The sequence below is a fragment of the Stenella coeruleoalba genome (assembly GCF_951394435.1).
Source record: "Stenella coeruleoalba genome assembly, chromosome: 1".
In the NCBI taxonomy this organism is placed as follows: Eukaryota; Metazoa; Chordata; class Mammalia; order Artiodactyla; family Delphinidae; genus Stenella; species Stenella coeruleoalba.
The window spans coordinates 16,255,492-16,283,418 of record NC_137169.1 but is presented as its reverse complement, the minus strand read 5'-3'; the positions used below and the strand labels follow the sequence as shown (position 1 = coordinate 16,283,418).

At 52.6% G+C, this 27,927-nt stretch overlaps 1 protein-coding gene across 3 annotated transcripts in view; it reads left to right on the top strand.

Annotated features, from left to right (window-relative positions):
• The window catches only part of ECE1 (endothelin converting enzyme 1), a 115,037-nt gene extending 89,173 nt beyond the window's left edge, over positions 1–25,864 (top strand). For 2 of the 3 annotated variants that reach the window (XM_079916810.1, XM_079916809.1), the window contains exons 9-19: positions 5,254–5,396; positions 6,978–7,092; positions 11,932–12,042; positions 13,280–13,378; positions 13,833–13,910; positions 15,427–15,530; positions 18,502–18,612; positions 19,225–19,355; positions 20,155–20,345; positions 22,545–22,640; positions 23,267–25,864. In XM_079916810.1, coding sequence (XP_079772936.1) covers positions 5,254–5,396; positions 6,978–7,092; positions 11,932–12,042; positions 13,280–13,378; positions 13,833–13,910; positions 15,427–15,530; positions 18,502–18,612; positions 19,225–19,355; positions 20,155–20,345; positions 22,545–22,640; positions 23,267–23,443 — 1,356 coding nt within the window. In that variant the 3' untranslated portion in view covers positions 23,444–25,864. The remainder of the gene's footprint in view (positions 1–5,253; positions 5,397–6,977; positions 7,093–11,931; positions 12,043–13,279; positions 13,379–13,832; positions 13,911–15,426; positions 15,531–18,501; positions 18,613–19,224; positions 19,356–20,154; positions 20,346–22,544; positions 22,641–23,266) is intronic. The other variant, XM_079916811.1, reaches the window with a different exon arrangement.
• The last annotated feature ends 2,063 nt before the right edge of the window (positions 25,865–27,927 follow it).

Here is a 27,927-nt window from a genome sequence, read left to right as displayed (position 1 = left end):
CTGGTGACCTCCTGGAGCTGTAACAGGGTTGGGGTCAGTCGCCCTCTGCACTGGGTGTACCCATCTGAGAAGTCGATGTCTCGTCTGTAGGTCAGCCTCTATCAAAGCCTGCCCCCTGGTGGCTGCTTGGGACTTGCAGGTAGTGAGTTGATTGCCTGCCAGTTCCTTCTTTCCAGTTCGTGGCATGTTGGTGTCCAGCCTTCCCCCAGGCTCTGGGGTCGCCGAGGAATCAGCAGAATGGCCTTAGTCAATCTTCCTGTTTCCTGCCATAGCCCAGGAATGCTCGGCTAGGCCGTGCTTCCCTGCTCGGAAGGATGTCCTGGCCACCTGTGTTGAGGCTTCACTCTTCCTCTGCCCAGCCGAGTCCTCCCCATCCATTAGAGTTTGGCTCATCTCTGCTGCTTTAGGGAAGAACACCTAGGTCCCTACCCCTTTTTCTCTCTCCATCCCTCCCTCCAACAGGTGTCTATGGGGCTACCTTGGGGCCTTGCTCTTGACGTGCTTCCAGGAGAGTAAGGGACACCAGCGAGGAAACAAGCTCAATCTCATTGCCGAGTGCTTTGGACAAAAGAAGCAGGGCACTGGGGCCAGGGGCAGAGCTAAGTCAGGGAGGGTGAGTCTAATGAATAAGTGAGCAGGGGCCAGGCTGACTGAGTGTCCCAGGCGGAGGTGCAGCCCACACAAAGGCTGGGGATGAGGGCAAGAGAGCCTGGCCTCCTTCTGGGTGCCAGCTGCCCTTTAGGTCCCCAGAGAAGCTGGCATCGGGGGGAGCGGTGCTGAGTGGATTGTTATGGAGATCAGCAGCCTGTGCTGGGCACCATCTGGCACTGTTTTTCCGCTCCGAGGCCAGGAAGTCGAGGGAGATGCTGTTTGTGCAACATGGTTTGGTTTGCTCCAGCTGCCCAGTTCTCAGCCCAGAAGGGCTCCAGCAGTCCCTCTCCCCCCTGCAGTGGCCACGAAGGCAACTGACAGCCCGAGAGTGGCCGAGAAAACACAGCAGCCCTGGGCACATCTGCCCCAGCGTGGCTTCCAGGCTCTGCCCCTAGATGTCTTTTCACCATTGCTTTCGCTCTGTTCTTCCAAGCAAGCAAGGAGAGGCTTTTCCTCCCTCCCAGCTACAGAGCTCCCAAGGTGGGGAGGATTTTAGCAGAGGCAGCAGCCTGGAGTTGTGTGAGTCCTGGGCTTGGAGTCAGAAGACTGCTCTGGCCCAGCCCCACCGTGAGCCTTGGGCAAGTCACATAACCCCCTCTTTGAGCCTCGGTTTCCTTCCTTGTAAAATGGGCTTTGCTTGCTCATTTACACCTGCTCCATTGCAGAACACAGAGACAAATGAGGGACAGCCCCTGCCCTCATAAGGGGCAGTGGTTCTTAACTTTAAGTCACAGAATTCTTTGAGGACAGGTTGAAAACTGTGGCGCGTCTCTCAGGAGAAATGGACATGGTTACGTATAAAAATATTATATCTAGTGTTTAAAGAAGTCCTGGACCCCTGAAGCCTGGTGTCCTGGATGAGAATTGGCCTGCCCTGCCCATGGGGTTGCATGACGGTGAGATAAGGCAAAGGATGGGATCTCATCTTGTAAACTGACATGCAATTCGAACATATTACAGTAATCGATCTTAGTATTATTCCTGTGTCATCGGTGATGACAGCCCACGTCTCCAGCCCTAAACCAGTTTGATTCATTCCACCCTTGGACAGAGAATGTCTTTTTGTTCCCTGGTATCTGGAAATTTGGTGTTCTTCCCAGACTCCAGGAGGCTCAGGGAAAGACGCCCCAGCCTTTCACAGTGTGGTTCTAGGAACACACGGCGGTTCCAGGCAAGCCCCCAGCAGCAGAGTCTGAATTCAGACCCATGAATCCAACATCCTTGTGTTGCTTCTCTAGGGGCTTGAGGACCTTCCTGTTCCTTTCTAGGACCTTCCACACCAAAAATTGATTGGGAATGAGCCCCATCCTCTGCTCTAAATTCTTCAGCTGAGATAGAGCCTGGGAGCGTCCTCGTTCCTCTCCCACGTTGCAAGCCTACTTGAGCTGGGTGCTTGGTGACCAGCAGTGCTCTTTGGCTGCAAGTGTGGAAAATAGAGCTCATCTGTGTGCCCCAAAGGCTTTGAGTCACAAGTGGAATGTCCTGGTTGGTTAAAACAGCCGTCTCCATGGAGATGGACCCAGGCACTCGGGTTTAAGTGAAGTGTTCACTAAATCAGTAAAGATTGAAAATGTGAAAATCCTGGTATTCAACACGCACTCTGTTTCAGAGTTGCGGGAATTTACCTGCACAGAACACCTGCTCTCCCGAAAGGAACAGGCTTGTGTTAAGTATACGGGGATTTATCATCACCTGTATCTGTACCCTGATCAGAGAGTTCCAATCACCTGCAGTTTAGGAAGCTCTTGTTAATTGTATAAACAGCGACATTTTGTAAACTTGGCGATTTTCCCGGGGGGCTTTGCCAGCAGGTCACACTGTCAGGTAGCTCTAAGTGTTGAGCCCTGTTTGACCATCTCACCTGGACACCTTCAAGTTTTGCAGCCACAGAAATTTGATGGGGAGCCCCAGAGGTCACCTGCTTAAGGAGCTCTTGCCAGGAAGAGAGGGAGGAATGGACAAGCTACGGGAAAAAAGAAGCTCGATTTATTGTATAAGCTGTCCCGAGAGGCACAGAGTAGCCCACCCTTGGCAGGGATTTTTTTTTTTAATTTATTTTTATTTTTATTTTATCTGTGGCTGCGTCAGCTTTTTTTTTTTAATTAATTAATTTATTTATTATTTTTGGCTGCGTTGGGTCTTCGTTTCTGTGCGAAGGCTTTCTCCAGTTGTGGCGAGCGGGAGCCACTCTTTATCGCGGTGCGCGGGCCTCTCACTGTCGTGGCCTCTTGTTGCGGAGCACAGGCTCCAGACGCGCAGGCTCAGGAGTTGTGGCTCACGGGCCCAGTTGCTCCGCGGCATGTGGGATCCTCCCAGACCAGGGCTCGAACCCGTGTCCCCTGCATTGGCAGGCGGACTCTCAACCACTGCGCCACCTGGGAAGCCCCTTGGTAGGGATTTTTGTCTCCATTTGAGAGAAAGGCTGCAAAGTGACTTGAGGTCCAGAGCTGGTTCATGGTGGGGACCCCAATCTAGGTCTTCTCCAAAACAGGGCTCTTCCAGCTCACCTTGGTGCCAGGCAGATGGGGATGTATTGGGGCAACTGAGCACAGCTCTTCCCAACTCTGTGGGTAGTTTGCAGTAGGTCATGGTGGGAATGCAAATTATCCGGCATCACTGAGAGCCAGTTGTTAAATGTTTACCAGCACACCACTGCCCACGGGACCTGCCCTCCTCAGTCCTTTTAGGTCCTTGTTCCCCAGCAGCTGAGCTGCCCTTTAAAACCAGAGAGACTGTCAAGTGGGAGGTTTTTATGGCTGCCTCTGTCACTGAGGACATTATAAGTATTTACCAGCAGGTTATAGATTCATCGATGTCACTGATTTTACGTTCTTAATTGATCTTCCTGTGTGAAGGCCACTTATAAGGCATCTCTCGCTTCCTTTATTTGTCTCACATTTTGCCCGTTTTCAAGGAAACAAAGGTCAGAATTTGGAATCAGTCCCAGGACCACTCTTGGGAGACTTTGAGCAGTGATTACAATAGCTCATCAATGATTATAATAGCTAACACTGATTGCTTGCTAAATGCCAGATACCATGGACGTTACAGGCATTTTTGCTGTAACACAGTATATGCAGTCCTGAAAAACCTTGCATCCTGTAAAACTACAGGACTGAAAAGAACTAAAAACAACAGAACATATGGGGAAAATAGGACTAGAGCAGTCCATTCAAAAGTTGTGTAACTTGAGGACATTATGCTAAGTTAAATAAGCCAGTCCCAAGGACAAATAGACTGCATGGTTCCACTTAGATGAGGTACATAGAGTAGTCAGGTTCACAGACAGAAAGTAGAATGGTGGTTGTCTAGGGCTGAGGGAGGGGGATGGGGGAGTTATTTTTAATAGATTCAGAGTTTCAGTTTTGCAAGATGAACTCTGTGGATGGATGGTGGTGATGGTTACAGAACATGAATATATTATACTTAATGCCACTGAACTGTACACTGAAACATGGCTAAGGTGGTAAATTTTATGTTACCACAATTTTTTTTTAAAGTTGTGCCACTTGGTCATCAAAACACTCACAAGACAGTAATTGGAACCTTGAGAAATAGCTCGCATGGCTGGAGGCTGCCTGGTGGGAAATGGAACTCCTGGCTGTGGACACGGAGACCCCGAAGATAGACAGATGGGAGCTCTGTGCAGTGGGGCTGCCGTTAGGCGGGCCAAGGGCAAGTGCAGCCCTCTGGGAGCTGGGAGTTATGCAAAGTGGCATGTGCCTCTGTGGGGAGGGTTGTGTGCAGGTGCTCCTTTTATATTATCTTAAAATAGAGCTGACTGGCTTCCTGTGTGGGCATGGGCTGAGCTGAGGGCTTTTCCTCTCTTGCTGGGGTTATCATCCTATGCTTGCTTTTCCAGATCCCATGCCTGAGAAAGACCTCCTGTGGACCAGAGAATTCTATGCACTCCACTGCTGTTATTCTTGTAGTTACCAATCATACAGAAGACTGATCATATAGAACCTAGTTGATGTTACAGGACCACATGTTGAGTAGAACCGACAGGATTCCTTGTTTAATTCTCACACTAACCCTGTGGGGTGGGTTTTATGATGATGATGAGCCTCACTTTTCAGATGAGATCCCGAGGCACAGAGGGGTTCATCCACTTACTCCAGGTCACACAGCTGGTAAGCGTATGAACCCAGGCAGTTGGCTCCCGATTCTACACACATCCATTGCAGATCCCTCTGAGGCTCAGTTTCCTCATCAGTAAAATGGGGATAATGGTACCTACTGCCTAGGCTTGTCGTGAGGTCCAACTGAGAGAAGATGTGTGTCACTGATGGTGGCCCCTGGCCCTGGAGGGGCTTGACCAGCAGTGGCTGCCGCTGCTGTCACTGTGTCTCCTCTTATTCCATTTCGAGTTACAGTTTGGTGTTTGGTGCCTTACGGTTCTATACGTACAGCGTCCCTGACAACAGCCAGCCAGCCTGGGTTTGACATCGCATCTGCCCAGTGCACCGTCAGCCAGCGCCCAGCTCTTTGCTTTGTCTGCGGTGAGGGCTCAATGGCGCCTTCTTCAGAAGAATGACCTAGAGTCCTGGGCTCTGAGGAGAAGCAGCCCAGCCAGAGTCACGCTGTCTGCTTCCCTTCCAGGCCTTGGCGCCCGCCATCAACTGGCTGCCCTTCCTCAACACCATCTTCTACCCCGTGGAGATCAACGAATCCGAGCCTATAGTCGTCTATGACAAAGAGTACCTAAGCCAGGTCTCCACCCTCATCAACATCACAGACAAATGGTAAGGGCACCCGGCCGGGACGGGGGCCACACTGACTAGGAACATGGGCCCTGGGCTGGCTTCTGTGAGAGGCTGCAGGGTACCCAGGCTCCTCCGCCCGCCAGCTTGGTAGCCTTGGGCACGTTTCTTTCCCTTTTTCGGGTTCATTTTCCTCATCCATAAAATGGGGATACAAATACAGAGAACTGAGTGAAATAATCTGTGTGAAGTATTTTAACACAGTGCCTGACACTGAATGGGACTCAGTAAATGTTAACTAATAATTTAGTTAATATTTATGATTTTTAAAAAATATTTATTTAGTGGGCTTCCTTGGGGGTGCAGTGGTTAGGAGTCCACCTGCCAGTGGAGGGGGACGCGGGTTTGAGCCCTGGTCCGGGAAGATACCACATGCCGCAGAGCAACTAGGCCTGTGTGCCACAACTACTGAGCCTGTGCTCTAGAGCCCGCGAGCCACAACTACTGAGCCCGTGTGCCACAACTCTTGAAGCCCGCACACCTAGAGCCCGTGCTCCGCAACAAAACAAGCCACCACAATGAGAAGCCCGTGCCCCACAATGAAGAGTAGCCCCCGCTCGCCGCAACTAGAGACAGCCCACACACAGCAATGAAGACCCAACGCAGCCAAAAATAATAAATAATTTTTAATTATTTATTTATTTGGCTGCGTCAGGTCTTAGTTGCGGCACACGGGCTCTCTAGTTGTGGCATGCAGGCTCTAGAGCGCGCAGGCTTAGTTGCCCCCCGGCATGTGGAATCTCAGTTCCCCGATCAGCGATTGAACCTGCGTCCCCTGCATTGGAAGGCAGATTCTTAACCACTGGACCACCAGGGAAGTCCTATGATTTTTTAATTGTAAAGATTTGTTGCAGAAATGTTTTTAACTACAGAAAAAAATTCAGATTACCCAAAACACTCATGTTGATCTTATGGGATGTGTATGTGTGTTTTTAGAGAGAAGCAGGTATGTGAGAGAGAGAGCAAGAGGTGGATTTTCTAATACATGGTTCCTTTTTTCGCCATCATCGTGACCACGTGTATAGTCTGCTTTTCCCTTGACCTTTACCATAAGCACCTTCCCCATGTCGTCCCAGACCCTCTGCAGGTCTCATTTTTCATGGCTACATAATATTCCATCAAGTATAAATATGATTATTTACTCACTGTTCCCCACTTGTCAGACTTTCAGGTTGGTTCCAGTTTGAGGCTGGATGTTCACCATAGTGAACACTATATCTATGTGTGAAGGTGACTTATTTGCAAAGGTGACACCAGCCACAGATGGTTCTCTGCGCCCTGGGGATGGGGGCAGTGAGAGCTCTCATTCATATAGAACTTCGCCTGGCTGGCCAGAGCCTCCTTCCTTCCCCTCCGATTCTTAGGCCCGCTTTCCCATCTTTGGCCTTCTGGCTGGGTCTTCCCCAAGCATTGGAAATGGCCACTCCTTCCCTTCTTCAGCCCAGTACCACACAGCAACCAGGGTGCATCTCCGTGAGCGCCCCCTAGAGGCCAGTGGGGGGAATGCTGCTGTGCATCCAACCTGGGGCACTTCTGAGCCTGTCTGTCATCTTCTTGCCCCAGCCTGCTGAACAACTACATGATCTGGAACCTGGTGCGGAAAACAAGCTCCTTCCTCGATCAGCGCTTTCAGGACGCCGACGAGAAGTTCATGGAAGTCATGTACGGGACTAAGAAGGTGAGCACCTGCTGTGCGCCAGGCCCTAGAACTCGCGAGGGAGGTAGATGACAGGCAGAGGATGAAGAGGGCCACTGAAGGGATCCCCCATGGTGTCCCTGGGCGCACAGGAGGGGATCTAAGCCAGCCAGGGGTGGGCAGAAGTTTCCAGGAAGAGGTGATTACACCGTCTTCAAGTGTGAAGAGGACACTCAGTGATTTAGCTAATTTAGAGCAAAAGGTGGCTTCTGGGTTTCCCTTCCGACTCCTTCTCAATGGTGATGGTGATGAGGCTTTCCTTGTGTAACTCATGTGACTGTCACATCCCTGCAAGGTGGGTATGATCATCAGCCCCCTCTCACACAGGGACCCCCCCCAATAATACTACTTCTTCACCATAAATTTAAAACCCCTGGAGCAGCCCCTGACTCACGGTAAGTACGACACGAGTGTCCACTGATACCATTATCCTCCCAAGCCCCAGACCAGGTGGTTTCCACCAGCTTTATTTTATTTTATTTTATCTTTTAGTACTTATTTATTTATCTTTATTTGGCTGTGCCAAGTCTTAGTTGAGGCCCGCGGGATCTTAGTTGAGGCACACGGGATCTTAGTTGAGGCCCGCGGGATCTTAGTTGAGGCCCGCGGGATCTTAGTTGAGGCCCGCGGGATCTTAGTTGAGGCCCGCGGGATCTTAGTTGAGGCACACGGGATCTTTTTTTTAGTTGCGGCATGTGGGCTCCTTAGTTGCAGCACGCATGTGGGATCTAGTTCCCCGACCAGGGATCAAACCCGGGCCCCCTGCACTGGGAGCCCGGAGTCTTAGCCACTGGACCACCAGGGAAGTCCCTTCACCAGCTTTAACTGCCCCACTGTGACCCCTGCCCTCCAGCTACTTCCACCTCCCCAAGGAAGTGGAGGTCATTGTGTCGTTCACACGGCCAGCTAGTGCGTGTTCACTGACGCCCTGCCACCATGTGCCAGACTCTGAGCCCAGTACGGAGACACTGAGTTGGGGTCTGTGCCCCAGGCCCCCACGTCTGCTGAGGGGGCTGAGAGAAACCGATCAGTCCTCACGTGCTGAGGGGATACACCAAGCCGGGACCCCTGCAGGCAGCTAGGAGGTGCCCCAGCCACAGAGCAGTGGAGGCTGGAGTGCTAAGCCCCCCTACACCGGCACACCCTGCCCACGCCCAGGACCACAGCTAGCAAGACCCCAGGGGGCGAGCAGAGCTGGCGCCAGGTGGACTCTGCTCCTGCAGCCCCTCCCAGAGTCCAGGGCAGTGGGCAGAGCCAGATGAGGACTGGCAGAGAATGGCAGCATGTGGGCCCCAGAGTTGATCCTGGGGAAAGTTCTGTCTCTCCCTCCCCTTGTACACCCACCTCTGGCAGGAAGGGGACAGAGGGAGAGGGAGGCTGGGAACAATCCCTGTTCCTGACAAGAGGGGCTTGCTCAGCCACGAAGGCCACCCTGGGCCCGCAGAGAAGGGCCAGGGGAAGAGCTGGCTGCCCTGCCCTCCTTCCTGCCCCACCTGCTGCTATCTTGGACCAGCCCTGGGTGAGTGCCTGGGTCACAGACACGACAAGGCAGGGACTCTGTCCCCTGAATACGTGGTCTCCCAGGAGACTTTATACGGGAAGGGCCTGACCAGGACCTGGGATGGTAGTTACAGAGACGGCTCTGTGTCGGGGGCACACGCCTCCATCATCACTTTATCCCCACCCCGGGTTACAGATGAGGAGACAGAGGCTCAGCGAGGTAAGGGGTTTCCCTAGTCACCCAGCAAGGAAGCAGCCAAGCTCAAATTCACACCCAGGTCTGGATGACTACAACGTTTGGCACTTTTGGCTACTCACTATTAGTGATAATGAATAAACTATATCATCACTGGATGTTTACTTTTTATAGGCATTATCTCACCAAGCTCCTACAACAGTTCTGTGTCTTGGAACCTGTTATCTCATTTTACAGATGAGGCAACTGAGGCTCAGTGAGGGGAAGGGACTTGTTCAGTCACGCAGCTTGTAAGTGGAGTGGCTCTGAAACCCAGCACATCGGATTCCACAGCCCGTACCCCTGAGCTCTGCACCACTCAGCCTCTACTCTGCAGGAACCAAAAGTTAAAATTGGGCTTCCTGGTGGTTGCCAGGGGCAGCAGGTGGGGAGAGGAGAGTGGGGAGTTGTTGAATGGGTGGAGAGTTTCAGATTTGCAAGATGAAAAGTTCTGGAGATTGGTTGCACAGCCAGTAGATATAACACTACTGGACTGTATGCTTAGAGTTCCCCGGACCAGGCTCAACGTGCAGCTGCTGCGCTGACTAACGAGGTGCTGAGAGCTGGTGGGACACAGGAAGGCCTTGGCAGAAGCAAGGGCAGCTGGGAGACCCTGGACGTGGGAGGCTCTGAGCTGGGGCTCACTAGATGCCCCGGGGCTGAGGGGGGAAGACACTGCTCATCTGTTTCTCATTCTCTGGCCCTCCCCACTCCCCACCATGGCTGCTTCTGGGTCCAGGCCAGATCTGTCCAGCTTGCGTCCTGCACAACTCAAAGCACAGCCCCGCTGTGTGACCTTGGGTAGTCTCCTTCCTGCCCCACCTGCTGCTATCTTGGACCAGTCCTGGGTGAGCGCCTGGGTCACAGACGCGACAAGGCAGGGACTCTGTCCCCTGAACACGTGGTCTCCCAGGCTCTCTGAGCCTCAGTTTTCTCATCTGTTGTTTGGGATCATCCCTGACCTCATCTCACAGGACCCTTGGGAATGGCCTCCATTTGGGAAAACACTTTTAATTTGTAAAGCCTTATAGAGCATCCAGGTGCCCATCCTCGTAGGGAGGTAATAGCACAGAGCTCTGGGTCAGAAGTTCTGAGTTTGCAGTGCTTCCTCTAACCATACAGCCTTGGGCAAATCACTTCATTGGATCAGGGAGCTCAGTCTTCCCATCTGTAAAAAGGGGTAACTCATCACTGCCCTATTTACCAGAGGGTTGTCTGGGGTTACATGAGGGAATCCCTGCAAAGTCTGCTGTGAAGGCTACCATACTGCACACCGTGTTCTTCATCTGCAGAAAGGAGCACAGAGGGTACCTGCCTCGTCGGGTTAACAGCGAGGATTCTGCAGGGTGGGGCCCCGCACCCAGTAAACACTTACTAAACATTTACTACTATTGCTGATGCTGTTACGCTTTTTATGCACCTGTCTCTCCCCCGAATGTTCTGGGCATTTCAGCTGAGCCCAGAGGGCAAGACCTAGCACAGTCAGGGCACAGCAGAACTGCTCAGAGAACACTGGCTGTGTGAGTTAATGAACGCGTGCGTGAATGAACGGGTTTACGCGAAGAACCCCCTGAGAAGACAATAAGAATCAGTCTGTGATTCAGCCGTCCCAGCCTGGAGCCCCCACAGAGCCCAGGAGTTAGAATCCCCCTGGGCCCAACCTCCTGTGGGGTCAGGCTCCGCCAGGTCCGGGTACAGCCCGTGTCCAGCTGTAGACTTTGAAGCTGAGGAAGAGCAGTGGGTGGGTTGGGGGGAGGAGAGGGGCGGCCAAGTGGACACACGGCTGGGAGAGTTTAAAAGAACTTAGAGGGGCTTCCCTGGTGGCGCAGTGGTTGGGAGTCCGCCTGCCGATGCAGGGGACACGGGTTCGTGCCCTGGTCTGGGAAGATCCCACGTGCCGCGGGGCGGCTGGGCCCGTGAGCCATGGCCGCTGAGCCTGCACGTCCCGAGCCTGTGCTCCGCAAGGGGAGAGGCCACAACAGTGAGAGGCCCACGTACCGCAAAAAAAAAAAAAAAAAAAGAACTTAGCGAAGGCTGGAGTGCCTTTTTCTTCCTTCCTTTTTTCCTTCTTGCCTTTAAGAAAAATTTTTAGAAGGTGTAATTTACACACAATAAAATGTATACACTAAGTATACAGGTTAGTGAGTTTTGACAAATGAAATCACTCCTGTAACCACCAACCCAATCAAGACAGAGAACATTTCCATCAGCCGTTTGTCCAGCGTGCTCTGCACAGGAGGGTCCCTTGCCCGCCATTCCCATCAGTCTCCCCGACCCAGCATCCCCAGAGGTGGGCGTAGATGGGATCACACAGCTGTGCGGGCTTCTTTTGCTCAGCAAAACAGCTGTGAAATTCATCCATGTTGTGTACATCAGTTGTTCCTTCCCTTTTGTTTCCAAGTCGTGTGCTGTTGTATAAAAATACCACGTTTTGTTTATCCATCTGCCTGTCGATGGGCATTTGTGTTGTTTCCAGTTGATGGCTGTTATGAAGCAGGCTACCCTGAGCCTGGGTGGTTTTTACCACCTGCTCTTCAGGGTTAAGAAGACTGGGCTTCCTCTGCAGCACAGGGGTTTATGTGAGCAGGGCCACCACTTGTGGTCATACGGACTGTCCACAAAGGCTGCCAGGGCAGGGGAGCAAGTGGGGCTGAAGCTAGCGCCTCACTGGGGGGTAGAAAGTTAACTGCCCAAGGCTCTCTGCCACCAGGATCCTCATCCTCTTCCAGGAGGGGCGTGGGATGTGGAATCAGGCACGTGAGAGTTCCGGTGGCTGGGGGCCTCTGGACCAGCGGTTTCCCCTGGCTGAGTATCTGTTTCCTCATCAGGCTCCCAGGTTCATTTTGATGGCTCCAGAGGATACCATCAGCATCTGTGAAGTGCTCTGCAGGAAGTAGTAGATGCCGGTGATTAGGGCTATCCCGTGGCCTCTTGGTCCAGTGCCTAAAATAACTTCCACTGGGTCAGAAAAGGTCTCCCTCAAGTTCTGGACAGGAGCACGGGCCTAGCTGGTGCTACCTCCCCGACAGACAGGGGTTGGGAAGAAGGATGGGGGCCAAGTAACCCCTCTGACTTGTGTTTTCCAGACCTGTCTTCCTCGCTGGAAGTTTTGCGTGAGTGACACAGAGAACACCTTGGGCTTCGCCCTGGGCCCCATGTTCGTCAAAGCGACCTTCGCCGAGGACAGCAAGAACATAGTAAGTGTCTCCCTGTGCACACAGGCTGTGACATCACTCCTGCGATGGCCCCTCACGAGCCTGACAGCCCACGCGCTGGTCTGCTCTGGACCTTCCCTGCCCCAGGCCAGGGCTCCAGCTTTAACTCCAAGGTCCTGTTTTCTAAAGCCTTGAATAATCTGAGTTATGCACAATAGCTGCTATGATCGGGTACCAGGCACTTTATCTGTAGTAGCTCATGTAACCCTCACCGCAGCCCGGCCAGGTTATTCCAGCCATCTCCACCTCCAAGGGGCAGGCAGGACCCAGAGAGGTAATGTTGACAGAGCACCCTGACCTCGAGGGGTGACGGACAGAGGAACCTCATGGCTGAGCACCAGGAGACAGCCAGGCCCCAGCTCAGATCCTGGCTTTACCTCTTCCTGGCTGAGTGACTTGGGATAATCTCACTCCGTGAACATGGAAGTGGGAGTGTCCATCCTGCCAGTGGAGACTAAATGACATAGTGCACACAAGAGGGCACCTGGCACAGAAGAAGGGCTCAATAAATGGTAGCTGTTACGTCCTTGGTACCACTTTTATTTCTAAGTTTAACTGCATAGATATTATTTGCAGTCAGAGGTTAGCAAACTGAGACTCAAATCTATTACGTGACTGACCATGACCTACCTGTTAGTGGCTGATGCCATCAGTCCCTCTGCTCTTTCTGCTGCCCGACTCCACCTTCCCCTGCCCTAGAGCCTTCAGTCTCCGGGTCTGCTCTCGACGTTATCACCCTCAAAAGCAGCCATTCATCTCCAGCCCAAGCAGAGCATTTCTGAAACCGCTCCTCAGAACTCGACCTCTCTAGATTTTAAAGCCCAGTCCATCAGAAAGGAATTCTGTGGTCCAGTACATCTGAGACCAGCTACATATTCCGGCATCTCTAAAAAGAGTTGCAGCGCCTGGTACCCAGTAAAGGCTCTGAAAAGTCCCACAGCAAAGAGACTTTTCCAAAGCTTGCCCTGAGTGTATTTGACCAGGGAGCCCTGTTTACAGAAGTCCAGTCTCATCTCACAGGATGTTAGTGTTCAGAGGAACGAGTTTGGGGGAACATGGCTGTGGCCCCCCTCCTTAGCCCAGCACCTTGGAGGACAAGGCCTCGAGCCAGGATCTGAGTTGAGTCTCTGGCCTGGCGTCATCCTTCTCCCTGGGATGCCCACTGCCTTTAGGCAAGTCCAGTGCCCAGACCTGACTGGTTCAGCTGCTGTCTCCTCAGGCCAGCGAGATAATCCTGGAGATCAAGAAGGCGTTTGAAGAGAGCCTGAGCACCCTGAAGTGGATGGATGAAGACACTCGGAAATCAGCCAAGGAAAAGGTGAGGCTGGACGGGTGCTGGGAGGGGTCCCGCACAGAGGGCAGCAGCCTCAGAGAGACGAGGGTGGATGAAGGAGGGACTAGTTTTATCCAATGAGCGCAGCACGGTTGCTGTCCTGCGTTCAGGAGGTGGAAAGTCCAGCACGATGGAGGGACAGCCTTGAACACATGATCGGATTAACGACTGTATGAAAACAAACTGTGCTACGTGCGCAAGGGAGGTGTGACCATGGGTGAGATGCGGCCCAGCAGGGGGTGGTGACCAGGGAAGGCTTCCCTCGGGACATGACATTTAGGCAGAGACCCCAAGGATAAGTGGAAGTTAGACAAGAGGAAGGGACGTGAAAGCTCTGAGATGGGAGGAGCTGGGCCGTTTCCCCTTGGCCCAGACCCTGAGCCCGGCACCCACAGAGCACTGCTGGGCGTTCACTGTCCTCTGTGTCTCTCCTGCCCAGGCGGATGCGATCTACAACATGATAGGCTACCCCAACTTTATCATGGACCCCAAGGAGCTGGACAAAGTGTTCAGTGATGTGAGTGGCTCCCACCCTGCCCCCTTGCATTCCTGAATACCCATGGGGACCCCGCTTGGGAAAGGGCAGAGGCTGGGTCTGGGTGGGCCACTGGAGGCACCATGACTGTCAAGACATCTGGAGTTGATGTGCTGTGGGGTTTGGGCATGGACCGCGAACTAAGGAGCCGTTATCTGCTCCTTCCTCTCCTGGGCCAGCCGGTGACCCCCACCTCCCCAGAGCCGCTAGCAGTCAATGACCAGCACAGCACAGTCAGCTCTACTGAATGAGTGGGAAATAACGGGGGAAAACAGATCCTAGAAGGTGTAGAGAGAATCGGTGTCCCTAAAGCATCAGGGGGCGGAGTACAGAGTGGAACCCCTCATACACTTCCCAGACCCCCGAGTTGCCTCCTATCCCCAGGCTTCTCCCCAACCTCCCCAGAGAAACCTGGACCTCTCATTCGGACTTGGAAATGCTAATGGGAAAGAGGAAGAATAAATCCCAAGTGCACATTTAAGCTTAATTTAGGCAACAAGCATAGTTGACACATCCCTGGTGGTTAGACCTTTGGGCAAATCACTCCTTTAAACGGATTGTGCTTCTGCCCCGAAAGATAAAGTTTTATACCTTATAATTGAAATTTGTGAATTCAGGCATTTTAGAAATTGTAATAACCGCTCATCATGGTTATATTTAAAACCAAAGAATATTAAAACTACTTCTGAGAATATGGGACTCATTCTGCAGCCTTTTTCCTTGAGAGTAATTTTAGACACTCCAGGGTATCATGATATAAGACGAGGGGCTCCTAGAGACAGCCCAGGCAGACCCCACAGGATTGGAGTCATGACCCCAAGGGCCTAGCATTTTACCAGAGCCCTGATGTAAAGCCAAAAAGTCCTAGAGCAGATCTAAGGGAGAACCTTGCCCCTGGCAAGAGCTGAAAGGCCGGGCTGAGTGGTGAGGAAGGTGTGCAGTAACGCCTGTCCCCTGAGGCTTCACAGATCCCAGCTGGATTTATGAGGTCTGTGCTGGCCAGCGTGGTAGCTACTAGCCACAGATGGCTAATTAATTAAAATCAAAATGAATTAAATAATTAAGTTAAAAGGTTGCACTAGCCACATTTGAAATGCTCAGAAGCCACATGTGGCTGCTGTCGACCGTATCCGACAACATAGGCGTAGAACATGTCCATCATCGCAGAAAGTTCTGGACCCCACTGGACATATTTCCCACCTAAGGCCCTGGCACGGCTGCAGGGGCTTCCTGGTGCCTTGAGACACTGTTGGGTGCTGGGCGGCCCTGGGTGAAGCTCTTGGTGTGTCCTTGGAGTGTGGGGGGGGGCAGGCCCCAGCAGGGTGAGGGCCAAGGGAAGAGCCCAAGCCTGCAGCTCTGAGCCCTCCGTTCTAGTCTCTGCCCTGCGGACCAGCCCCCTGACTGCATGGGGTCTCAGTTTCCTCGGTTTTAGAAGACACGGTTTGCGTTCAGGGACCTAAGTGGGCTCTGACCCTGTGGCTTGCTCCCGCCTGTCCAGTACACCGCGGTTCCAGACCTCTACTTCGAGAACGCCATGCGGTTTTTCAACTTCTCATGGAGGGTCACTGCCGACCAGCTCCGGAAAGCGCCCAACAGAGATCAGTGAGTCCTCGGGCCTCGCTGGGAGGGCACGGGCTCCTGCAGGCAGGTATGGGGGCCCAGCTCTCCTTCAGCACGAGTAGGGTGCGGGATGTGACTGTCACGAGGGCCCTCTGAGGAGCGCGGGCGGCTGTTACCCCGCTCAGAAGCCGGGAGCTGAGATCAGCCCGAGTCTGTGTGCCCTTAGAGCCCAGCCTGTTGCCAGACGGAGCTTCGTCCCTGGAGTTGAGCGGGCCTGGCATCACCGCCCAGCTCCACCACTTCAGCGTTCGGAGCCTTTCCTTCATTATCTGTAGATAGGATGGGGGGAGCTTAATAGCCTCCTAGAAAACTCAGATGTAATCAGCCTAGTACTAGTTCTCAGACTAAACTCCCTCCATGCCTAAAACATTTTGCAGGGTAAATCTTAGAGAAAAGAGAAGGCAACTTCTTTGCCTCTGGCTCCCTCTTGTGGACAACAGGGGTTTGAGTTGTCTTCAACCAGGGCTCCCCATAAACGTACAAGAAGGTGGTTTTTGATCTCCAGAATAAGGCACAGGCACTGCCCCAGTGCTGTGAATTTATTTGAAGTCTTTTAATTGAGCTTAAAATTTTCCATCTAAAGTTAGTCTCCTACTCATTAATATACCCACCCCTTAATACATCTCTGTGGGGCTTACTGGAGGAGACATAGTGACTGTCGAGGCTCTTGGAGAAAATATCCTTTCTGTCTCACTCCACTCCCCACTGGCCCTTCCCACCAGAAAAACCATTTGGAAGCCAAGTGTTTCATTACTATCTACCATCAGGGCCCCTTCTACACTCTTAAAATTATTGAACCCCCAAAAGCTTTTTTGTTTATGGGAGTTATATATATATATATTTTTTTTTTAACAAATTTATTTTATTTATTTATTTTTGGCTGCGTTGGGTCTTCGTTGCTGCACGCGGGCTTTCTCTAGCTGTGACGAACGGGGGCTACTCTTCGTTGCAGTATGCAGGCTTCTCATTGCAGTGGCTTCTCTTGTTGCAGAGCACGGGCTCTAGGCACGCAGGCTTCAGTTGTTGTGGCACATGGGCTCAGTAGTTGTGGCTTGCGGGCTCTAGAGCACAGGCTCAGTAGTTGTGGCGCACGAGCTTAGTTGCTCTGTGGCATGTGGGATCTTCCCAGACCAGGGCTCGAACCTGTGTCCCCTGCATTGGCAGACAGATTCTTAACCACTGTGCCACCAGGGAAGCCCTATGGGAGTTATATTGATTTCTCTGAAAATTTTATGAAAAAGAACAATTTTTTTTAAATTTATTGAGAAGAGAGGTATTGTTTTACTTTTTGCAAATTTCTTTAATGTTTGGCTTAATAGAAGACAGCCAGATTCTCACATCTGCTTCTGCCTTCATTCTGTTACAATATATTGTTTTTGAAATATATAAAGAAACCCTAGGACTTCCCCAGTGGTCCAGTGGTTAAGACTCCACACTTCCAGTACAGGGGACACAGGTTCAGTTCCTGGTTGGGGATGTTCCACATGTGGTGTGGCCGAAAAAAAAAAAGAAAAGATAGGAATAAAGAAATTCTAGCCTCACACAGACATGTAGTTAGAAAAGGGAGGAACCTTTGAACAGGCTTTTTGATACATGTGCACATCCTTCGTTGATACTATACCAAAACGCGACAGGTGTAACTTTCTTAAAGGTTAGTTGCACCGCCCTCCGAAACCATATTCATAAACTTTTCATATTCTGTTACACTAAAATCCGTCGGTCTGTCTTGCGCTTTGAATGAATCTTTTACCGCGATATGATTTTGTAACACCGTGCATTGGTCATTGGGAAAACAGTGCTTCACTGAACTTCACATATCTTCCAAACAGTAACTTCTTCATTTTAGAATATCAAAAAAAAATCCACCTTTGTTAATATCACTGCTGACCTCCAGAGAGAAGTCTTTAAATGTTGGGCAGCTATCAAGTTTGTGGTGGCCGATACCAGTTTTTCAAAATTTTGCTTGAAACTTCAGGTTTTTGGAAACCTTGCATTTTTATCATTGGCAACAAATGGTGTCGGTTGTTTTCCTTGAGGTGATGAGTTCACGCTATTCATTTTCAAGGATATGTCTGTCAAACACCCGTCATCCTCTCAAGTACAAATGGTGTTCCATGAAAAAAACAGAAATGCTTATGAGTGGTTCCCATCTGGTCACGCATAATATTCAGAGACTTGTACTCAAGGGTCTAGATTTAATGAAGTTAATAGTTATGCTGCGTCATCAAGGATGTTCTTAAGTGAAAATGACTTTTTTTTTTCTGGTGAAGAACACGGTGACCAATTGAACAGCCGGTACCACCAGCTTGACTCAGCTCTAGGACTCCAGCAGTTTTACCCAGCGTTGCTTTTACACCATCAGTGTAACGTCAACACGATGGGAAAGGCGAATAACATCTTAACATTATTATGAAAATAGTTTGACCTCACAGAACCCCTGAAAGGGAACTGAGGGATTCCCATCCCGCCAGGTGTCCACAGAGCACACTTTGAAAACTGCTGACCAATACATTTTGAGCCTGGATTGTAACGACTTTTTAGTATGTAATGATCTGTTTTGTTCTTTTTTTTTTTTTTATGCTCAACATTTTTTTAATTTTGTATTTGACCACGCAGCATGGCATGGGGGATCTTAGTACCCCGACCAGGGATTGAACCCGTGCCCCCTGCGGTGGGAGCGCAGTCTTAACCACTGGACCACCAGGGAAGTCCTGAGATGCTCAGCATTTTTAATAGTCAGTGAAATGAAATTAAACATAAAGCAAGATTTCACGGTACGCTTGCTAACGTGGCTAAAGTTAATAGTTTCTGGGACTGTTGTGTGCTTGTGTGGCCTGGGGCCTGGGGTCAAGGGGAATCCACACTCTTAGGGCTCTGGACACTCTCCAGATGGGCCGTCCCCACCTGTGCTCCCCCAGCAGGCTCTGAGCTTGCCCCTGTGTCTCGCTTGCAGGTGGAGCATGACGCCACCCATGGTGAACGCTTACTACTCGCCCACCAAGAATGAGATAGTGTTTCCGGCTGGAATCCTGCAGGCACCATTCTACACCCGCTCTTCACCCAAGTACGCGATGCTTCTGTTGCTCCCGCCCCGTCTCCTCCCCCCACCCCTCAGTGGATCCCCCGGCCCAGCCCAGCCCTGTGGCCCACAGCTGACGCCACGTGCACACCCACCTCGCTGAGAGCTCCTCGTCCCACCGGCCAGGAGATGTTGCCATGGAAACAACAGCCTTACTCCCTGTGCCTCCCTCCGGGGTCGCAGGGACCGGGGAAGCCTCTGCACGGTGGGAACTTGGGGGTTGGAGCCACATATAGGGAAATTCCCCTCTAACAGCGTTCTAGAACAGTCTCAGCTGGGAAGGTGGGAAGAGTGAGGGCACTGTCTCAGAAATGAAATCCACACAGGCCTGGGTCCGAATCCCAGGCCTGCTCTCTGCTGATTGTGTGGCCCTTGGGCAAAATGCCTGAACCATTCCACGCCTCTGTCTGCTCATTTATAGAGTTAGTTACCAAGGCCTAACTCCTTGGGATGACCAAAGAGGACCGTGCGGTGCCACAGAGCACCTGGCACAGTGCTTGGCATCCAGCGGGCACAGGCAGGGCACAGCAGACTCACCAGGCTCTGACTGGCTCGGGGGCCTGACTGGAGCCCTGCGGGACTCTGCCGTGTCTCCAGGCTGGGAAAGCAGTGGTCCCTCCCCACATGGCATCACTCTCACCTTCGTGTCCTCCCCTTCAGCGCCTTAAACTTTGGTGGCATCGGTGTCGTTGTGGGCCACGAGCTGACTCATGCTTTTGACGATCAAGGTACAGGTTCCTTGGGGTCCCCTTCAGATGATTCCCCCACCAGCTTCCTGGCCCCACTGCTTCTGCTTTTGCTCCCTTCACGTCTAAGGGTCTTAGCCTTAGAGACAGAAGGATCTGGGTTCATATCCTGGCCTGGCCACCTGCCAATTGTGTGGACCTTAGCAAGTCCCATCAGTTCTGCAGGCCTCTGTTTTCTGCTCTGTAAAATGGGCATGATGCTTGTGTGGTGGTTGTGAGGACAGGGCAGACTCAAAGGGGAGCACCCTGCTTCAGGACGGTGTGCAGTGCCAGGGGTGGGTACCAGTAGTCAGCGGGGAGAGAACATTTCTCCACCACTCCAGAGATTTCTCTGGTCCAACCACAGTCAGAAGAGTTAGCACCTCACCAGCTAATGTCCAGAATCCTCCTCATTGCCTCCTGCCTTGGGGACTCCAAGGCCAAGAAGGAGGAGGCAAGGCCTTGGAGGCCAGGCCCTGTCCCATGACCCTAGCACTGCTGGCTGCATTCACCTTCTCCTGGCTCAGGGTCAGAGGCCCTTCACCAGCCTTGACAGTGAATCCAGCTCCACCGAAGCTTTGAACATGCTGGTCCTTTGCCGAGATCAGGTTCCTCTAACCCCCACCCCCACCCCAGCAGCTGATTCATGCAGCTCCTTTAGCACCCAGACCGGCCTCATCTCCCCGGTGCTGGGTGGTAGATGGGTGGATCATTTCTCCCTGGGAGGAGAGGCACAACCAGCAGCACGGGTCCCGGCTCTGCCTCTTCTCCCCCTGACCTGACACTTTTGTCGACCCCGCAGGACGGGAGTATGACAAGGACGGGAACCTTCGGCCCTGGTGGAAAAACTCATCCGTGGAGGCTTTCAAGCAGCAGACCGAGTGCATGGTGGAGCAGTACGGCAACTACAGTGTGAACGGGGAGCCGGTGAACGGCCGGCATACCCTCGGGGAGAACATCGCTGATAATGGGGGCCTCAAGGCGGCCTATCGGGTAAGAGGCCCCCTCCTCACACACCCCAGGCCAAGGTTGGGACTGTCCAGCTGCTTCTCAGTTAAGGGTGGCTGTAGACAAGCTGGGGCAAGCGCAGCAGCCCTGCGAGCCTCAGTTGCCACATCTGTGGAATGGGTGGCAGTGAGGACTGATTGAAAGGGTCTATGAAGCACCTAGCACGGAAGTGGCACATAGAAGGCTGTCTACTCTGAGTCCAGCCCGACTGAAGGTCACCAGAAAGGGCTTGGGCTAGACCCACCTGAAGACCTGCCTGTTCTTCCCTTTACAGGGGAAGCCGCCACTGACTCAGGCAGCAGTGGGCCCGGGAAAGGAGGGAGGGGTCAGTGGTCTTAGAGCACTTCCGGCTCACGTCCTGGTTCTGGAGTAAGTCAGTCAGCCTCCTTGAGCCTCAGGATACATGGCTGTGGCTACCTAGTCCCTGCATCGCTGGGTGTTAGAAAGATAGCATGTGACTACTTGGGCTCAGGGCCTGTTCCGGAGTGGCACTCGGAGATGTTAGCTGAGTTGGAAGGGAGATACCAGAGGCCAGTGCAGAGCCTCCAGCTCCCCGTTGTAGTGAGAGCAGAAATCCTGCGAGGTGCCCGGTATTGAGGCCTTACTGTGCGCCAGGCACTGTGCTCAGCGCCCCCGACAGCTTTACAGTTAGGAATCACAAGCCCGTTTTGCAGGTGAGGAAACCAACCCAGAAACATTCAGCAACTTGCCTGACGCCCCTTAGTCAGAAACATTCAGCAACTTGCCTGACGTCCCTCAGTCAGAAAGGGAATCGCGAACTTTCTACCCACCGTGTACTGTTGTTGGCGCTGGAGATTCTGTGACAAAACAGACAGGGATCCTGCTGTCCTAAAGCTCGCAATTTTAATGGGGTGGCGAGGGGGAGAAAGGCAATACATACCTACACAAATAAATGAGGCAACTTCAGGTATTGATAAGGAAAAGAAGAATATAAACTAGGCCAAAGAAATAAAGGAAAATGGGGGAAGGATGGCCAGGGGAGGCCTTCTGGAGGGGATGACATTTGAATTGAGACCTAAATGATGAGGAAGAGGCAGGGAAAGCTGGGAAAGGAGAGTAAGTACGGAGGCCATGAGATGGACCCAGGCCTGGCATGGTCAAGGACAGGAAGGAGGACGGGGCAGCGTGGAGGCAGGGCAGGGCCCAGGGCAGGGGGGAGGCCGGAGGAGGGGCTGGGCCAGGCTGCCGGCCTCTGCCGGCTGAGCAAGGAGCTTGGGTTTTATTCTGGCGACAATGAGAGCCGCTGCAGGGGTTTTAAGTAGAGGAATGAAATGATCTAAGTTATCCTGTACGACAGGGTCAGCAGACCTACAGTCCCTGGGCCACATCCGGCCCTCGGCTGGATAAATCAATAAAAACAAATAAAAACGGGGGGGGACACAGCCATGCCCATTCGTCTCCATGGTGCCTGTGTCTGCTTTCACACAGTGGCACCCCTGAGTTGCTGTAGAAAAGAGTGTTTGGCTTCCAAAGCTGAAAATATTTACTCTCCGGCCCTTTACAGAAAATTTTGCCAACGCCTGCTTTACGAGGATGACTTGAGTTGCTAAGTTGGGAGGGGATTGGAATTGGACCAGTTTGAGTCACGGAGACTAGTTAGAAAGCTGCTGTGAGGTTGTCCAGGCAAGAGACAGGATAGAGCAATGGGAAAGGTGAGAAGTGGTTAGATTTGGGTTGTTCGGTTGATTGAAAGAGAAGAATCAAGGGAGAGTCCTGGGGTTTGGGCCTGAGTAACTGGGTGGTTGGTGATGTCACTTACTGTGATGGGAAAGTGATATGTGTGTGTGTGTGTGTGTGTGTGTGTGTGTGTGTGTGTGTGTGTGTGTGTGTGTGTGTGTGTGTGTGTTAAGTTTGGGATGCATCTTGGATATCCAGCTGGGGCAGTTGAATATACCCAAGAAGAGGCTGGAGCTAGAAGGGTGTGCATTTGAGAGCCGTCGGTATTTAGATGTAGATGGTATTCAAAGCCATAGTGTTGAATGAGCTCCCCTCAGAATGAGTGCAGGTAAAGAGGACGGCTCCTCTAGGCTAAGCTGAGGCCACCACCAGAAGCTAGTCCCTGTCCCAGCTGGGTAGACCTTCCCCGATCTCCCATGGTAGTCCCCACCCCACCCCACTCGCTCCTGTGTCATGGGGACCCTGAGCTCTGTTCTCTCCCCCCAGGCCTACCAGAACTGGGTGAAGAAGTACGGGGCTGAGCAGACGTTGCCCACCCTGGGTCTCACCAATAACCAGCTCTTCTTCCTGGGGTTTGCACAGGTGAGTTCATTAGAGAAAAGCCAAACTCAGACACAGTCTGCCGTCTTGAGTTCCAGGAGCTCTGAAAATCAAAAGGCAAGTTTCCTCAAATTGGGAAGCCCTAGCTCACTGGTCCGTCCGCAGGGCAGTTACCCTGTAAGGAGGTGAGCTTCATCATTAGCGAAATTCAAGGAAGGGCCAAGAATGCTGTTAGAGGAATTCCTGCATCAGGTAGGTGAGAGGACGAGGTGACTGCTAAGGGCCCTTCTGCTTCTGGGGTTCTAGCAATGTCTTGAAAACTCAAGACGTCCCGGGCTGTTCCTTGAGCTGGCATTCAGCATGTAGCCTTCTGTTGGTGCCCGGAGCCACCAGGCCATTAGACAGTTTGATCTGGACTCAATGTGGTTTGGGGGCAGAATCCTTCGTTCAGGTGAAATGTCACAAAGATGCCCGGAACAGACAGAGAGCTGCTCTGGTTGCAGCAGAGGAAGCTGGGATGGGGTCCCACCAGCCCCTGTCTCTTCCTAACCCACTTGACAGGCTCTCCTGGCCCCCCGGGGTCTCAGAACCAGGCGGGGCCCTTATTTCCCTGCTGTGGTGATGGGGCCAGTGGTGACCCCGGCCTCTCCCATGTCTCTCCCCCGAAGGTCTGGTGCTCCGTCCGCACGCCCGAGAGCTCGCACGAAGGTCTCATCACCGATCCTCATAGCCCGTCCCGCTTCCGGGTCATCGGCTCCATCTCCAACTCCAGGGAGTTCTCGGAACACTTCCACTGCCCGCCCGGCTCACCCATGAACCCTCGTCACAAGTGTGAGGTGTGGTGAGAGGGGTGGAGCATCAAGAGCCAAGGAGGAAGCAGGGCAGGGGCTGAGGACCGCCCCCGGGGCGGGGCCAACAAGGCTGCCCGCTCCTTCCGGCGCCCAGGGCGGCGCCTGGCCACCTCGGGCCCCCTTCCTCTCGCTGGAGGGTTTTCAGCCCGAACCAAGTCTGTGATGTGGGTTCTCACATTAATCCGAGATTTGCTCCCCTGTGAAGACCCGGTCATCCCAGGCACACGTGTGTCAACTCTGATGGGCATTTGGGTGTCAGGCCGGTTGCTCACCAGGCCTGGGCCCCACGCCGACACGGGCAGCGGGACACAGCCTCCTGCCCACATCCAGCGCCAGATACACCACAAACACCACTGTGTCAGTGCTTTAAAGATGTATTTTTGGGGAAACTATTTTTTAAACATTGTGGAATACACTGGAAATCTTCAGGGAAATAACGCATTTGAAACACTTTTTTTTTTTAAGGAAAGGATTGGTATATTTATTATGTTCTGTTTTTCTAAATAACCTGTGGACAAGCCCCACTGATTTACCCCCCCTCGCTTCCTCACTTGCTGCAAGGTTGGGCTGAAGCAGGATCCCCAGCCACTGAGCAGGTCCCCCAGTGGAGAGCTGCCTCAGTCCCTGGGGTATGCGGTTTCAGCCTCCTCCCCTGGTTCTTGGTCCCCTGGTGCAGAGAGGAGAGGCATACAGGCCCGGCAGAGGGAGGGGCCAGCTCGTTGGTACCACCCCCTCAGTGTGCCTGCCTCTGTCCCCAGAGTCCAACAGTGGGAACCCCAGCAAGGAAGATCTGACCCCGAAGTCACAGCAGAGGACTGATGGCTGCATGAGGCCAGGTCAGGGCCCTCAAACCCTGTCTGGAGGTGCCCGAGCACCCTGGATCAGGGTCACAGGAGCCCTGCGAGGCTGAGACATCCCCATCAGGTGTACTCTGCCGTGCCCTAGATGTCCTCTTTCCATCCGCCGCCTTCTGACTGCCCCCTGTCAGTCCTGGGGCCTGTTGTCTCTCTGCAGCATCCTGCCATCCCAGCCACTTTGGGGTCTCTGCCTTGCACACCCTCTTCTCCCAGAGAAGAAGGAAAGGGAAAGCAGCTCTCATTGCCCAAGGGCCCAAATCCTCCCTTCGAGCTCCGTCCTCTACCACTAGCCCGGGCCGGGCTCCCAGGACCGCAGCCAGGCCCGCCCTCCCTTCTCTAGTGCCTTATCCAAGGCTGCGCCTGGGCTCCCCACAAGGAGACAGCCCTCCGCCCCCAGGGGCCCCTTGGCCTCCTCAGTGAAGCCCCCCAAGTGTCCTGACTGGAACACAAGGCCATACCCCCTACTCCAGTGCCACACAGCTGCCCCTCATAGCCACCCAGAGGCTCTGACCTACAGGTCTACGGCACTGAGGTCAGGAATCTGAAGAGCCCCTGAACTTGCCCTGGGCTCCAGCCCACCCTCAGCCCCTTGGGCTGAATCAAGACCATACTTGTAGCAAGATCCACTGCTCTTCTTGGGGGATGCTCTTAGCCACGGGAGGCTGCGAGGGGAAGGCTCCCCCAACCTGGTTGGTCTGGCCTGAGGTGTTAGGGGACCAGGAATGTCGTCCCCTCCCTGTGGCCTCATTTTCTCTGGACTCCCCCACCTGGTGGAGCTCATGTAGCCCCAGGCTGGCCCTGAGGAAGCAGGCAACCCCTGACCAAGGCAGGAGCTGCCTCAGCCCTCCTGCCTGGTAGCCAGGCCACCGGGCCAGCCCCGCTCCCACAGGGAGCCAGAGTTCTCCTCGCCCAAGATGAGCAGAGGCTCAGCCACTGCCTCGCCCACCTTCAGGTCGGCCCTGGAGCTGGGGCAGGGGTGTTGGCAGTGGGCTCCAGGTGAGGCCCCTGGCCCCCACCAGAGGCAGGCCTGCTGTCTCTTCAGAGGAAAGGGAGGACAGGAGCCAGAGAAGGAGCTGGAGTCGGGAGCCCGCCATGCGCACCTCACCACGGAGGGACCGGCTCTCCTGGGCCTGGCGCCCTCCCCTCCCTCACCCTCCTGCCCTCCGGCCTTCCCCGAGGAGGGTCGCAGTCCCGGCACCATGGACTGGGACCTGCCAGCCAGAAGCAGGGGTCCTAGGGCTGAGGGTCCAGCCGGAGGGAACGTCCTCTGCCCTCATTGCTTCAGGGAGTGGGAGGGGGCAGGCCGAGGAGGACTCGGGACCAGTGGGGATGGAAGCAAAGGAAGCACTCCCACTGCCTCCCCCGCAGAGCCTTGGGCAGCTGCGCTCTGAGAGGCCCCTTCCTCCTAGGCCTGGGGCGCCATCGGGGCGGCTTCTCCGTGGGCACATGGACGTGGGGTTTGGAGCTGGGAATCTGTTTTTTGTATTATCATGTTTTGTGCTACTGTAGTTGGGGTGTGGCACTGTTGTAACTGAAATAAAGTACTTGTACCGAGGGCCATGTTGGTCCAAGTGTGTGTCCTGTGCAGCTGAGGGAGGGCGCCCGGCCAGCACAGAGCTGCTAGCACCCCCAGGGCCTACTGCACCTCCTCTCCAGAGCAGAGGCCTTGGACCCTGACAAATGCCAGAAGGTTACGCAGTGCCTATGCCCACCTGGCCACACTTCATCCACATGACCGTGTAAGGGCCCCCTGCTGGTGAGAATGATGCATGTCACCACATGGGCTCAAGGAACCTCCTGGTAAAAATAATTTTTCCATTATCTTGGAGCAAAGGATGTCAACAGTGGGTTTCCAGGCCTCAGGTGCTTGGGCAGGGCCAGGCAGGAGAAGGGGCATTCGAAGAAGTTCAAGGAAGAGTCTCTGACATACACTCATGCCTCCTCCTGGGTTTTGCATGTATTCTTCCCTCTGCCTGGAATACTCTTCGCTGACTTCTTTTGGCTGATAAACTCCTACCCATCCTTCAATGCCCAGCTCAGCATCACCTCTAGGAAGCCATTGCTGACCTCCAGTCCCGATCAGGTGGCTCACACAGGCTTCCCTCTCCTACCAGAGTGTCTTAGTGCCAGGGCTGCCATAACAAACTATGACAACGTGGTGGCTAATACAACCGAAATTTATTGTCTCACAGTTCTGGAGGCTAGAAGTCTGGGACTGAGGTGTCGGCAGAGTTGATTCCTGCTGAGGAATGTGAGGGAGAATCTAGGCTAGAAGCCTGGTTTCTGGTGATTTGCTGGCAGTCTCTAGTGCTGCCTACTTGTAGAAGCATCACTCCAGTCTGTCTGCATCTCACATGAAAATATGAGAGGCTGCTAAAAACAGTACCGCCTCGGGAAGCGCGCGCGCGCACGCGCGCACACACACACACACACACACACACACACAGGCTGAAGGTGCAGAAGGGAGACATTTTGTCCTGCAGAGGCCCATCTTACTGACACTCTCCCTTTCCCAATGACCGAGTGAACAGACTCCTTTCTCTTCCCCACTCTGAGCCCTGGGGCCCCTGCTTCTCCCTTCCCAAACTGCCTCCCTTTTTTGTTAGCAGCAGATCCTCCGCTTCCAAAGCATGCCCCCCTCCCCAAGCAGGAATTAAAACCCCAGCTCGACCCTCTAGGAGTTTATCCTACAGTTAAGGAGATAGAAACACATGCAAGATGCGATTGAGAACAACTAGAAAATGTATACAACCTATAATAACAATTAATTGTGAAAGCAACAGGATTCAGCAGAGACTCTCCATAAGTGTTGAGGAACTGCAGAGGGAGGGATGAGACAATATTCTAAACTTTAAAGAATCTACTACAATAATAAAACAATGAAAAATGGGTGAGACCTTTACAAAGAAAACTAAAACTTTCCAGAAGACCATAAAAGAAGACCTGAATAAATGCAGATGAATACCCTTATCATGAATGGAAAAGTTCAACATAATAAAAGATGTCAGTTCTCCCCCACGTTAATCTATACTGTCCATGTACTTTCAACCAAACTTCCAAGATAATTTTCATGGAATTTGATAAGCGGATTCACATGGAATAGAAAATGCACCACGGCCAAGACAATTTTGAAAAAGAATAATGAGGGAGCTGGTTCTCTCAAAATATGTTATAAAGCTTTAGTGAGTAGTATGATGTCGTGTTGGTGTAGGATTAGAGAAATGAAACAACATGGATAGATTAGGGAGACAATTCTATGTATACGTGGGAACTAGTATAGGATAAAGGAAGCCCTTTAAATCAGTTGGGAAATGATGAACCATTTAATAAATCGTGTTAGGATATCCACTTGGGAAAAAATGAATCTAGATCTTGCCTGTCTCACACAGTTCTCACACACAGTGATCACAGTGATAAATGCTACACATATGGAGACCTAAACATGCAGTAACTATAAAAGTATTAGATGAAATATTACAGAAGATGTTCATGACTTTGGGTAGGCAAAGTCATCTTTGAAAAGACACTATTCACGAATATGAAGGTAATTGTAGAATTTCTAAAAATATTTTTTAAAAAACTCTAGGGAAGAGATATGGGAACATATGTATAGGTATAACT